The sequence below is a fragment of the Haliotis asinina genome, chromosome 8, assembly GCF_037392515.1.
Source record: "Haliotis asinina isolate JCU_RB_2024 chromosome 8, JCU_Hal_asi_v2, whole genome shotgun sequence".
Taxonomy (NCBI): Eukaryota; Metazoa; Mollusca; class Gastropoda; order Lepetellida; family Haliotidae; genus Haliotis; species Haliotis asinina.
In genome coordinates, this window is record NC_090287.1 from 29,270,660 (window position 1) to 29,286,112 (window position 15,453).

The following is a 15,453-nucleotide window of genomic DNA, read 5'->3' on the forward strand; positions in this document are numbered from 1 at the left end:
GCTTCTGACTCTAGTTTTATCTTTGATGATAGGAGGTTTCGTCCCTGTTCATCAGTGAACATGCTTCTGACTCTAGTTTGGTCATTGATGATAGCAGGTTTGGTCCCTGTTCATCAGTGAACATGCTTCTGAGTCTAGTTTGATCATTGATGATAGCAGGTTTGGTCCCTGTTCATCAGTGAACATGCTTCTGACTCTAGTTTTATCTTTGATGATAGCAGGTTTAGTCCCTGTTCATCAGTGAACATGCTTCTGACTCTAGTTTGGTCATTGATGATAGCAGGTTTGGTCCCTGTTCATCAGTGAACATGCTTCTGACTCTAGTTTTATCTTTGATGATAGCAGGTTTGGGGCCTGTTCATCAGTGAACATGCTTCTGACTCTAGTTTGGTCATTGATGATAGCAGGTTTGGTCCCTGTTCATCAGTGAACATGCTTCTGAGTCTAGTTTGATCATTGATGATAGCAGGTTTGGTCCCTGTTCATCAGTGAACATGCTTCTGACTCTAGTTTTATCTTTGATGATAGCAGGTTTAGTCCCTGTTCATCAGTGAACATGCTTCTGACTCTAGTTTGGTCATTGATGATAGCAGGTTTGGTCCCTGTTCATCAGTGAACATGCTTCTGACTCTAGTTTTATCTTTGATGATAGCAGGTTTGGGGCCTGTTCATCAGTGAACATGCTTCTGACTCTAGTTTGGTCATTGATGATAGCAGGTTTGGTCCCTGTTCATCAGTGAACATGCTTCTGACTCTAGTTTGGTCATTGATGATAGCAGGTTTGGTCCCTGTTCATCAGTGAACATGCTTCTGACTCTAGTTTGATCATTGATGATAGCAGGTTTGAAGCCTGTTCATCAGTGAACATGCTTCTGACTCTAGTTTGGTCATTGATGATAGCAGGTTTGGTCCCTGTTCATCAGTGAACATGCTTCTGACTCTAGTTTTATCTTTGATGATAGCAGGTTTGGTCCCTGTTCATCAGTGAACATGCTTCTGACTCTAGTTTGGTCATTGATGATAGCAGGTTTAGTCCCTGTTCATCAGTGAACATGCTTCTGAGTCTAGTTTGATCATTGATGATAGCAGGTTTGAAGCCTGTTCATCAGTGGACATGCTTCTGACTCTAGTTTGGTCATTGATGATAGCAGGTTTGGTCCCTGTTCATCAGTGAACATGCTTCTGACTCTAGTTTGATCATTGATGACAGGATCATGTTTGAATCTTGTTAATCAGTGAACATGCTACTGACTCTAGTTTGATCATTGATGATAGGATCATGTTTAAATCTTGTTAATCAGTGAATATACAGGTCTAAGTCCTCACAGCTACAAATCAAAATTCTGACCACTGTAATTTGCAATTAGAAAGCTGTCTTCACATACTCAACTTTTCGTCTTTCATGTACTACCAGACTGCCCAATGACATAGTTCAGTTCCATTTTCTGGTAAAAAAGTAGTCCTGTGCTCCTCTTTTACTAGAAATTTGTAAACCATCCTTAAAGACTCATTGAGATGTTCCAGCTGTTTAGGAGCATTGTGTTAGTATTACTACTTAAGACTTCTAATAATTAACACTATAATATCTGCTTGCAGGAAAGGTTTGTATTGTATATGCATCAATGAAGCTTGGAATATTTTAAAACTGAATGCCATTGGAACAAGAATATCTGAAGCACATTTTATTATAATGAAATTATTCCCTTTCATAGTAGACCTGAAATATTTTTGCAGATGGATTAACATTAATATATATATATATACAAGAATATATGTCTTTGGCGTATGCGATTCCACCAATGGCATCTGTTAGAAAGTGGCCAATTGCTCATTAGAACAATTCCAAATAGGCAGTGAAGGTTGGGGAAATGAAATTTTACGGACTAATGTAATTGATGTCAATCCAAAATGTGTTCTAAAAATTGCACTCAATTGACAGGGTTATGTCCCTTTACAAGCTTCACAACTTTGCGAAGGGGCAACAAATTTGAGACTTGGACTTCCATTTTCGCAGCTCTCTTAGTGTTAGGGCCACCCATTAACATTAACTTACACTTATCTTAGCTGTAAGAGTTCTAACAAAATCTAGGTGCTGAAATGTAACCCAAGCATTTGGTTGCTGAAGATGATTTTCAAATGACAAAATAGGAAACCCTAAATAGTAAAGATAAGGACCCCATTGAGGTCGTAATTAAGCAAACAGTAGTTTATTTCGGTCAGACTTGAGCATACTGATACCATATTAAATATTATTCATGTGACATCCAGACAGCTCGAAAGGAGTTTCCAGCCACTGTCATTGATAACCCACTGCCAGTTGTCATGGTTGGATATAGAAGAATATTCATCTTGATTTTGTCTTACACAGTCCTGAATATCTTAAGTGTAAAATTTGTGCCATCATGTTCATAGATCTTAGTCTTCTGCAAATTTTTTTCTATTGTTTTTCTGTTTGAATTGCTTTATAAGGCCATTGCCAGGATGTGCCAAGATTTATTCAAGGATACAAGTAGTATGGGCCTCTGATCTAAGGACTGTCTTAGAGGACTGTTACTGTTCATCTCTGTGGTTAGACAGAGGTAATTAAACATGTATTTTATGATCATACATTCATAGATAATTATTTTCAGCATTTTTGCATCCACATTGACTCAGGTTGTATGTAGATTTTGCATGTTCAGCAGAAAAGTACATGTAAATGCATTTTCCATGTCTTTATCAAGTTTACTTCAGTGGGGTTGGGTTTCCACTGAAACTATCAAAGAAATGTATTTAATTCACTATAATTTCTAAGGGTGCCAGTTTTAAGAACCACTTTTTATGTTACCATTTTTATTTTGATGAAATTAAAATGTGAACACACTTGATCAAATATATTCTGATTGGTGACACTTTAAATGGTTTTCTCTGACACGTTGATGATTAACTATCAATTGGACAGTTGTTTTTTCAGGTGATTTTGCACTTTTGTTTTTGTTTGTTGTGATTGCGGTGTGTAAATAATCAACTCCAGATCGGACAATCCTATGATCAACAGCATGAACACTGATCTGCACAGATGACATATGATTATGTGTTATCTAAGGCATTCCGACCCAGGGTCTCTTGCTGAAAGCATGGATTCCTGAAGACTATATCTAATTCTTCTCTTCTTGTGCCTGTTTTACACTTATTATTTTTATGTGGGAAGGGTTTTAATCTGACTACTCATTTTGTTAACAGAATACTTCAAACTACATCACACACAGGGTCAGCTCAATTAACATCAATACAAATATTCAGATAACACAAATCTGTTTCATTAATTTACCATCCTTTGATTAGACTGATCATATCTTTGAGTTGAATATGTGCCTTCAGTTACATGTATGATCTGTAGGCTATAATAATGATAGTGCATTCTTTAATATGATGCCTTTTCTCATTTTTTATGAAGATGATAATGCTTGCTTTACTTTTATGCCTCTTCTCTCACTGAGGGTAATGGTAATGCTTGCTTTACTTTTATGCCTCTCACAGGATAATGGTAATGCTTGCCTAACTTTTATGCTTCTTCTCTTTCAGTTGTTTTGAGATGCTGGAAGAGATGATAATTGATATAACAATACAGTTTTATGTCCTGCATGTTTCACACAATGCCACTGATGACTTTCTGGTTCTTATTGTATGTAACTAGTTGGTCATTTGTGAAGAGAAACCAGAGTTATTCTTACCTTTGTTTTCAAAGTAACACATTTTGAGTATAGATTAAATCTGTTTCTGTATTACTCTAAATGAATGGTTTGAAAACAAAGTTGTCACACACCTGAATTGTGTCATCAGAACAATGTTGATCATTTGAATATATCATTTTTAGATGATAGAAAGCATTTTAACTTTTCTCATTGTAGATGCCTTCACCACTCAGCTTGCTGCACATGACCGACAAATTGGTATCCATGATGTGCGAATTGCAGAAATGGATCTGAGATTTCAGATTTTGGAAACTGCCAGCTATGATGGGGTGCTGCTGTGGAAGATCCGAGATTACACGCGCCGCAAACAGGAGGCTGTGAGTGGGAGAACCCTGTCACTCTACAGCCAGCCATTCTACACCAGCAAGTATGGATACAAAATGTGTGCTCGGGTCTACCTGAATGGCGATGGCATGGGCAAGACAACACACGTGTCTCTGTTCTTTGTCATCATGCGTGGAGAGTACGACTCTCTCCTTCCATGGCCCTTCCAGCAGAAGGTCACCCTGTACTTGCTGGACCAAGGTGCAGAGCGACGCCATCTGAGCGATCATTTCCACCCTGATCCCAGTAGCAGCAGCTTCCGCAAGCCGCAGACAGAGATGAACATCGCATCTGGATGTCCTTTGTTTGTCAGCCATTCTGTCCTGGAGAACCCGACAAACAACTACTTGAAAGATGACACAATCTTCATCAAGATTGCAGTCGAAACAGCAAACCTCAGAATAGTCTAAACATTGGGTGGGAGGGCGGGTAGGGTTGGGGGGAGGGGGAGATGGGATGCTTTTGAACAGCAGCCCTTTTATATCTGCTGTTCAGGAGCATCCCTTGCCTCCCACTAATGGTCATGTGGGAGGATATCAAAGATAGTGACATACTCTTATAAATTTGAGTATGTCATTGTTTTTGTATGAAGATCTCTGTCTACAACGTTATAGATAGAGATCAGCCTGCTATGCACTTCTTTAGAAGTTGTACTAGCTAACCCTACTCTACTTCTCTACTTGCCCATTGTTGAGTCATCCCTAAGATATACAGTGATGAGTGACTAATAAGGACAATAAAAAAACCCCAAAAACAAATGACAGTGCATTTGGAAGATGCACAAAATCTTTAAAAAAACACACCCCAAAATATAAAAAAAATAACAAAAAAACCAAAAAAAACCCCATTGTCCTTGCAGTGGGTCAAATTCCACTTTGGTAAATCTTCAAGTGATGACTCAACATTTGGTTATGTTGCCTTTCATAATTACTTATGAACAGTATAATCCTGAAGGTTTGAATGTAGGTTCCTAACAAGAACTATAATAAGACAGTTTAAATATCTTGTTGGAGATTGAAAGAACATGAAAGAAACTATTCGTTCAGTCTGCAGGGTCTGAATGTTAATAGAGGTTGGAAGAGCATGTAAGAAAAACAGTACTTATTCAGTCTGCAGAGTCTGAACGTTATGCTTTGACAAAGAGCATGAAAGAAACAGTACTCATTCAGTCTGCAGGGTCTGAATGCTGTGGTTTGTCATTGACACACAAACAAGGTTATAACTACAGCAGAGAAAATATGAATCACTGGAATGTGCTAGGAGTCTACTGTATTAACTCTGTATCGTTCATGTGATGAAAAACTATGGGATAGGGTTAGAAACAATTACCACCTTATTTCGTTGTATGTATTTTTAGTTCATGTAATTTCAGTTTTGTTGTGGTAGTAAGATGGTAAGAGATCACTTGTTGGCCTGCTCGACTGGTTGCAGACCTCAGTGATAGAGCTGAAATATTATTGACTGATGCAAAAGACCAAGTTCAGCAAATGTTTCGCTATCTGAGTTGCATGTTGAGTTTATAAACAGACCTTGTCTGAAAACAGGAGGAAGAGATTCGTTAACATTAAAAGAACCACCATGTTGCAAGCCTGCTTACCATGCAACATGCTTATCATTTCCAAGACAAAATAATGATGATAAAATATTGACCCAACAACAAGATCTTGTCAATGACAAAAAGTCTTATAAACTAGGAATGAGACCTTAGATTGTTTTAACACCACAACCTCCAGCCCCATGATGACCGCCACCCCCAGAACAAAATGGGTAACACGCCCAACCCCCACCCCAGCCATAAATTATGAACGGTCCCTACACACGCTCTGTTAACAAAAAATGTATTGGACAGTTTGGTGAAGGACGTCTGAGGCAGTGATACATTTAGCATAATCTCTCTAAGTGTAGTATTTAATTTGACGTTACGGATAACCGCCAGTGACTGATAAGTTAGTGAGTACTAGCACAGTAAGAGCCAGGACCCTGTTTCACAAAGAGATCCTAGCGAAGGTTGGTCGTAACTGTGTGTTAAAGCATAGGAGGTAGGAGAGTCGACGCGCAACGATTGTATTGTGAAACGCAGTCCAGTGGAGCGGTAGTGTGAAGATCGTCCAGCCATATGACATTTGACTTAATATTCAGCGCTAAGGAAAACCTCAAGTGTCAACCAAATCACGGAAGATAAATTTCATGTTTAGTAATACAAATGTAACTCAAGAGCCTGAACTATGCACTTCACACATTATGTCACTAAGCTGTCCATTACAGGTGAGCTACACTGGGAACAAGTGCTGAACATTGAAGCTATTTTGGATGTAATTATCCTATCGCTTTCTGATATGTCTAAAAGTAGGCTATTTTCTGCAGATTAGGTCACCTACAATTGCTTGTGGCCATTGGCAATAGCACCAGCCTTTAGGTTTACTTAGTATACAGTAAACTGTACTGTCCTTTGTCGAAAGAGGCTCAGATTACTCCTGTCATCTGGTATGGTGCCATGAAAAGTTAACTTGGCATCTGTCGGATAATGGAAGTATTTGAGTCCATGCTCAACATTGCATTCAAATGCATCTCAATAATAAACTTAGAAAGAATATGATAGTATTGTAGATCTGAATGTTGACACTTATATATATATATGTATATGGTAGACAAGCTTCGATTACTCTTGACGGATTCTAACCTTCAGTTCATGATGTTGAGTCAATGTATATTATATTTAGTCGCAAAGACATAGCGTTGAATCAGTTCACTTCTAGCACGTTCACAGTTTGTCTGTTCATGACTAAACCACACCCGGTACAATGAAACAGACGTTGTCAGTAAGACAGCTAAGTCAGTACGCAACTCCAAGGTCTTGCAGCTACTCAATCGTGGAGAAGTGTTTATGAGGCAGTATATCCACACCCCTATTTAAGACTATTCTGATACATAGCTGTTACCATTACCATCACTTCAATTTTAGCTTTCTTGCACAAAAAAGTACCCGAGTTTGAATTTTTAATGCCTTTCTTTGCTTATTGGTATGTAACGTGTAGAGTGTATTTGCAGCTCTTTTTCGTCCTTGTTAATGAGTATTATATTCAGAACTATTAAAGCTAAAATAAACATATTCTGAAATTTGATCTAGTTTTCTTTCTGGTTTTTGTTGATGTGACGTGGGCACTATCACATACTTTTTTTTTTCATCTTGGCATAATAGCAACTTCAAATCAAGCTGAACTACAACCGACACCTTAACCCCTAAATTTTCTCTACCAGAGAAAAGAGTTTTGTTATGGCCGTTGGCAACTCAACAGGCGAGCAGTGACTCTACAATACTGGATACAGCAGTAAGCATTTTTCATCTGACGAGTGAACCCAACATAATGTTCTAAAGTTTCGGTTGTCTCGAAGCCAATACAATACCAAACGCACAAATACAGTGCTAAAGAATGAAGTGAGTGAATGAGCTTAGTTTTACGCCACTCTCAGCATTATTCCAGCTATATGGCGGCGGTCTGTAAATAATCGAGTCTGGACCAGACAATCCAGTGATCAACAGCATGAACATCAATCTGCGCAACTGGAAACCGACGACAAACCGATGACGTGGTCAGCGAGCCTGAAGGCCTCTTCTACCCCGGACCCTCATGAGAATGAAGGTTCAATCTACGTCCAGTATATGATGAAGGTGATATTTAGAAATACTTTCCCCCTGTTTGTAAATGAAAATCTTACATTGGCTTTGAAATAAAGTCCAAATTATTCATGACCCATGCAGGACCTAAGACAAGTGATGTAATCACAAATACCAATGATGTTATCAAAACGTCAAAAAAGTAAATGCATTGCTACAAGAATGATTGAAAGACCAGGGGTTCAAGTCTCTCTGCTTCCGACCGACCTCACCTCGCGTAAAATATACTGTTCGCACCTTAGAAATATCCTAAGTGTGTTCAAGACGAGAAGATACTCTTTTTCTCATCACTGATTTTACTGATTAAAACGGTCAGTAGTGAACACTTTACGTAAGTCCTCAATTGCGTCATAAAATTATAAAGCCTCATCGCCACAGAAGACCTGTCTCGGTCTTTGTTGTCTGATTTCTTACAAATACACAGTATGAAGGAATCAAAACCTTCCCCATGTTCACGAGAAGACCCCCGAAAGAATGGACACGCAGTCCTTGTAAACTCATTACTAAAAATACACAAAAGATATGCCACGTTGCACTACACAACAAAGAGACGGCTGATCAACGGCACAAACGTGCAGACATCAGCCTGCAGTAGATACTTTAGTGAACAAGACAGCGCCAAGACCACTCGTGGTGAACGTGGTTGGCATATCCAAATGGTAACTGGGACGACGGTTTGGGAAAGGATTTGAGGCAACCAGCCGACGATATTAGTCACCATCTGCCTCCATATCTAGAGACCAGACGGTCTTCAACCCATAGCGTCGCCATTCTAGCAACAGAGAACACTTTCACAGCCCGAGAACACCAGGCCTCAAACTGCGAAATGGTGTCCATGATTTCGATGCTAGAAAACACATATGAACAACTTTATATTTGCAGCGATTTTTATAATGATTAAGTGAACGGCAAGTTAGTTTAACGGGCGAACAGGAGTGTAGCAATCATCTTTTCAGCGCAGTTATTTTGATAAAATTGACGTGAATTCATTTATTTTTCTAGCTTGGCCGCATTGAGCTGATTTTTCGAAATCATTAAAACTGCACTAGAAGGTCTTGCTCTGACCTTAAGTAAGCTTTCCTAAGACACACTATTTTTGCTTTTCACTGTATGTCAATCATTTTCCTGAATGCACTAAGGGGTGGAACGCACAAAATGTTATCTGCTTGCATTTGTTTGCAATTTATTATATAACATCAAAGTAATAATTTTGATTCAAGTTGTCTGAGACCGATAGCTGCAATGCCACCATTCGTCTACCATGTGGGTTTGTGTAACTGCCACAAGTCTGCAGCAGACATAGGAATATATAAATCATACTGTTTCCTTGATGAAACGACTGAGTGTATATTTCTTAGACACGCTGTACCCGTGGTGTTTAATGGCAAAGGCGAGAATAGGGAGAAACCAACACAACGTTTTAGGCTTTAAGATCCTGGCATGTACAAGACTTTAGATACCCAGTATTTATTAAAGTAACAATTCTACGAAAATCTTGAGGCTTTGCTTACGATATTTTCGTGATGGTCAAAATAATTTTGCTTCACAATATAAGTTGAATGAAACAAAAGTATTGTCAAATATATATTTTCTATCAGTATTTACATATTTTAAGACCTACATTACAATAACTAACCTTTCGTCCAAATCAGTGAAGTTGGGCCTGTCATCTAACTGCAGTATGAAAAGTTTCCCTTGTACACCACGTGACGTGTCATTATGAATATCATTAAGTCTTGTAGATCTGCCTTGGCCTATCCCTGATTCAAACAAAGACTTTTTCAAGTTTTTGTAGCCTTAACAAATCTATTTGCATGGTCATACGGTCAACACAGCGTTTCCTCATAGCAGAAGATAGTCTGTTTCAAGCTACAGGAGCGTACCCAGAGTTCCATGTGGTTCTGCAGCGCAATCATTTTTAATGATTACACAACAAAGTGACATTTAACATAGATTGTCGACTGCTAGCATATTGAAAACACACACTACCTTTCGGCTCAGCATCATCCCACGAAGCCTGCCTGCTCCTGGCCTGAGATTAGACAGGGGCGAATTCTACCTGGAAATGTCGACGCCATCTACAATATAATAAGATGTGTTTATAAATAAATGAACGTTATAAATAAATGAACTGAATAGGCCCAGGTTGACTGCGTTTTGCATAAACAGCTACAAGTGACAGTCGGACATTGTATGGCAACATTCAATGCATCATCTGTTTCTTGTCATTGATTGCAGGACCCTTTCGCGGGTTTCGGCTTGCCGTTTAGATAATAGAGTAATTGTAGCCAGTATATAGACATATCACAACAATACATTATCAATGACCATGTTTCCCTCAGTGTACGTATATCCTGTTTCAATAAGCGGGATGCTTTCTCTCAACTTGGAGCAACCCGTCTCACAGCCACATTAATTTCCGCTTTTCCATTTCAGCAAAGCCCTACAGAAAGAAAGCAAGTTCAGATGTCCCCAGGTTCACTCCCTGAGTTTCACAACTCAGCGGGGCACCCTTTCCAGTTTAGATTGAGTGTATATCAAAATAAAAGTAGACTAGTAAATTTTTGTCTACTGAGTATGCTGCGCTGCACTGACTCCGCCATGGACTGCACAATGGTGACCGACACGCCCTATATTTACTATGGACAAATGCCTTCCCAGAATAAATACCACCTATCTTACTTTTAGAAAAGGAAAACGTTACCGAAAACGTTGTCACAAATCCTACACGCATTACATGAGACTGGAATGGCCATGCCAGTGCCATCATCTTTAGGTTATAAGATATAATAACGCAAATGTCACCGATTTTGTTGATGTACCACCACTACTGCAAGGTTTTTTTTCTGCAGTGTTGTTCGAACAACCTGTAATAATAACAAGGGAAAAACTTTCAGATCCATACGAATGGTTTTAATGAGAGAGTTGGTCATTGCTTCTAATACTTGTCCACTGGATGTTTGTTCATGTGAAAAGCCATATATTCTGCATTCGTTTCCTTATTGCATAATGAAGGCATAATTAATTAATTTCAATGCAATGATTTTGCATGCGCTTGTATACATGTCGGCTGGATAATACAGAAGAATATATATTTATTAAATTCTCACCTCCTCCTCTGAAAATAAAAAAGTAAAAACCAAATAAAAATAATGCAAACAAAAAAACAAAGGAAAAGCAATCAAATAAAATCACACCAAATCAAGAGAAAAACAAAACAAAACAACCAAAAACCCCAACAAACAAACAAAAAACAACAATACAACAACAAAACTTCCGGGTTAGAACTAGCCAAGAACCCTCTTGTACGAGGTGAACAACTGGGGTGGGTTGCCTAGGCATGTTATCGTATGCCAACCAGATCGATGCTGGTGATGTCAATAACTTAAGTGTCTCGGTCCGACTCGATTACAGATCGTTATGTTACAGATGAGCCGTCGCTGAGCGCAGCGTAACACAACAATCAAAGGCCAACGTAAGGCAACTTCCTTGTTCTTGCGTTGAACAGAATGTACATACCTTGTACCCCGTGAAGACCCGGATTAAACTTGATCTTTAGTCACCCGTGCTTGCCTCAGGAGGGGACTAACGGAATCGGGTCGTGGTGTTCGTTGACTTGTTTTTAAGAAGTCATCGAATCCTAGTTGCGTAGGTCGGAGTTCATACTGTTGATCACTGGATTGTCTAGTCAAGGCCCGATTATTTACTTATCGGCGCCATATCGATGGAATATTGCAGTGAGAGGCGTTAAGCATCAAACCAACCATCCAAATTACCAACGCTCTTGTTTTGCAATCGACAAATAAAAATATCATTATTACTAGTAAGAACGACACCAGAATCAATAGTACTGAACGTTATTTATATTTGTAAATGTGTCACACCCTGATCCTTCACGTCACGTCAAAAGTAATATAAAAAAAACTATCGAAACAATGCAGATCAATACTGCACTGTACCCTACTTGGAAACCTGCATTCCCTGGGAACAGAAGTAGCAGTGTAGCACATGCTGACGTAAATTCATATGAGCTAATCTATGCACAGTAGATATAGGTTAGTGTTGAGTGTCTCACTGAAGCCTGTTTGAACGCTCGGCGGAAAATGACACTTCAGCAGATGTAATATCAATCACACCTGCAGTCAACACAACATAACTTTAAAATTTCCCGTAGCACTTTTGTATGGTAGTAGTTGTATCCAAACTTCTCCTCCACACACACATACATCAAAACACACATGCACTTACGCATGCTCGCGATTGTTTACAGACCGACTATTGAGGGGTTAATCAACTAGCGATAGTCTGTTTCAACATACTATTGCGACTGCGGTAGTCTGTTGCAATACTGTTTCATTGATATTGCACAAGTTTCCCTCGCTTTGAATTGTATCATTTAAAGTCATTTCCCAAATGAATATATAGTTTATATGGGATACATACAAGCTGAAGCATTTTCAGTCTCTTTTAATAGCTGACAAGAAACTTGAAACCCAAATCAGTTAAAACAAGTACAGTGAAAACATTCACTCAACAAAGCCGCAAGGCTACATAAAAATATCCTGTATTTTTCGTTGTCCATTTACGGACGGAGGTCAATTTCTAAAATTTCGATAGTCACACATACTATCGATGCATCGACAGTTTTTCGCTTCTGCCACCGATCAATTTAGCGTTGATGTTGTGAACGCTATCTTAGCTACCCCAGTGCACGTGAAACTAGACAGTGAGCCAAAATCATGGTCACAATCATGACATATAATTTACCACTTCACGTGGACGTGAATTTCACTACAGGTATGAAATTACTGCCTTGGGACGATATGTTTCGGTTTATAATATACCTACACAAATATTTCTTTAAAATTGGAAAAATGGAAACTTGGTATACTTCCTTTTGCTGGTCAGTTTATTATACTAACTGCTCTGTTCATTACTATACTTTTACGAACGCCTCATGATGACACTTTTGTTGTAGCATAAAATATTTTTTCAAAGACAATTCTCGTTCATTCGATCATTCACTCGTTGCTACGAGTATTTTCTCGTTATTTCAATAATTTTCTGGTAACTTCAAATATTTTTTCGTTGCTTAGAGTATTTTTTCGTCGCTTCGAGTTTCAGTCAAAAACTTGAAATTCCGAGCATTTTCTCGTTATTTCAATTATTTTTTCGTTCCTTCGATTAATTTCTCGTTGCAACGAGTATTTTCTCGTCAATTCAACTTTCTGTCAAAAACTTGAAATTTCGAATATTTTCTCGTTACTTCAAATTTCTTTCAAAAACTTGAAATGTCGAGTATTTACTCGTTGATGAATTCAGCATGTATAGTTTAGGAGATCTGCTCCGAGCAAGATGACATCCTCACAGTCACAGCCTAAGTCACGTGTCCATGGATACAGCAAAAACTAAAGTTCACATCTAGGTATAACCATCAAATGGCACATCTATAGGTCATGCTTGATATGTGTGCCAAATTTGATAAAGCTAGCATTTATATATAGTTTAAGGAAATCTGCTCCCAACAACATGACATCCTCATACCCACAGCCTAAGTCACACTTGGGTGGAAACCGCAAAAGATTCATATCTGAGTTTAAACCCCAAATATCAAACCTATCTATCATGCTTGATATGTGTACCAAGTCTGATGAAGTTATCACGAATAGTTATTAAAAATATAAGAAATATGTTTCGGATGGTATCGACCTCCCAAAAGACAGGCCGCTTAAATCAACACATTTTATAGGTGGTTGCATAAGGCTTAATTAAGCTGTACCCTTGGAAATAGTGGTATATGCCCAGATCATACAGACAACATTGGGTTTCGAAATGGCACGACCTCTGGCCATATGAAACTTTAAGTGTTATTGAAAATGTTCATTTAATATTTTCAAGAAAACTGCTTCGCGTAAAGGAAAGTGCTCGCCATTACATGTTGTATGGAAGGAAACCAATTCGTACTGATATTCATACCAAAATGGTATGCTTTTTGACCAAACTGACTTCAGTCAAATCCTTCTTAGTTAGTTCTTAGTTGCGGTTCACTCCCAAAAGACAGACCTCCCGTGAGATAGACTCATTGAGTGTACTAATTTGCTCAGCCGTGCTCTCCTCCCCTATTCAATTAATGAGCGAACTCTGAGTCAATACAGAGTATAGTGAGTACAGTGAGCTAGACCAGTTTGTACAACCTTGGAATTCAAGTAATACTCAGTCATCAAAAGGATTTCATTACACAATGTAGGAAAATGTACTTTTCCCAGAACGTCATCTTAAATTAAAGTTTTAAAGTAGAATTTCACTGTCAAAGTTTAGGACAACAAATCATAGGTTACCAATGGAAACAGGGCGCTGGCTGAATATTTTGAAAGAAAACCGACTTTAAATCTTCGTAGTCAAGCCATATGTGACGAATTCCATGTTTTACTAATATGCCCACCACTTGTCGAACGATTATTTTTTTTACCAGAATAGTTCTGTGTGAATCCTTCTATCTGTACATGTATTTTTCTCACTCTCAAATTATCCAAATATATGAAACACTGTGCCTTTCCTACGGAAGCGCTGAAGGGACATGAGTATGAGAATTTTTTTAATATATATTTCGTGCGCACGAGATACTAAAATGTGCGCACGATATAATATAGCGTGCACACGATTTACGAAAGCGTGCGCACGTTATACGAAAACGTGCGCACGATATAATATAGCGTGCGCACGATATGATAAAGCGTGCGCACGATATAATAAAGCGTGCGCACTATATAACATAGCGTGCGCACAAAATGAAAGGAGACACGTATTTTTAAATGTTAAATCGTGCGCACGTTTTGTTAAATCGTGCGCACACTATACTATACCGTGCGCACGCTATACTATCTCGTGCGCACGATTTAACATTTAAAAATACGTGTCTCCTTTCATTTTGTGCGCACGCTATGTTATATAGTGCGCACGCTTTATTATATCGTGCGCACGCTTTATCATATCGTGCGCACGCTTTGGTATATCGTGCGCACGTTTTCGTATAACGTGCGCACGCTTTCGTAAATCGTGTGCACGCTATATTATATCATGCGCACGCTATAGTATCTCGTGCGCACGATATATATTAACAAAAATTCTCATACCCATGTCCCTTCAGCGCTTCCGTACTTTCCAAATGATATCTTATAAATGTTTTACTTATATTTATATATACTTATATGTTTCACCTTTTGTGTTTTTGAGAAAAGAATATAAATTCTGTTCTGTTCTGCTACCAGTCACTACAGAATATAGTAACTACACATTCCCATCTCCGCTAGTCCAATAGTAAATAGAGTGAAAGTAGTAGAGAAATGAGTTGTTTGAGAAATTGAGAATGTTCTCAAGTACTTTACTTTGTATTTTTGATGCAATAGATCTTATTATAATGTAAAAATCATAACTCATTACATGAACTAAACAAAGTACAGTTTATACATTATATATCCGGGCACATGCCATTAATATCAGGTTAATTAAGTCATATGCAAATAACCAGGAAATGTGTTGATTTAAGCGGTCTGCCTTTTGTGGGAGATACCGTGGTTGCAAGGCTGCGCAACCTCCCTTTTGAGCTGAAATTTTGTTTTATGACCACCGAAACTCGGGGGAAAATGAAGTGTGAACACCCCCACCCACCCCCTCCCCACCCCCTTTTCTCAATAGTGCACACATAGTCTCTCTCTCTCT

The 15,453-nt window shown here is 38.5% G+C and overlaps 1 protein-coding gene across 5 annotated transcripts in view; it reads left to right on the forward strand.

Moving 5' to 3' along the window:
- LOC137294749 (TNF receptor-associated factor 3-like) overlaps nucleotides 1-15,453 on the forward strand; it is a 136,567-nt gene that overhangs the window by 90,934 nt on the left and 30,180 nt on the right. For all 5 annotated transcript variants that reach the window (XM_067825849.1, XM_067825852.1, XM_067825851.1 and 2 more), the window contains one exon: nucleotides 3,891-4,900. In XM_067825849.1, the coding sequence (XP_067681950.1) occupies nucleotides 3,891-4,468 (578 nt within the window). In that variant the 3' untranslated portion in view covers nucleotides 4,469-4,900. Of the gene's footprint in view, nucleotides 1-3,890 lie in introns of those variants that run through there.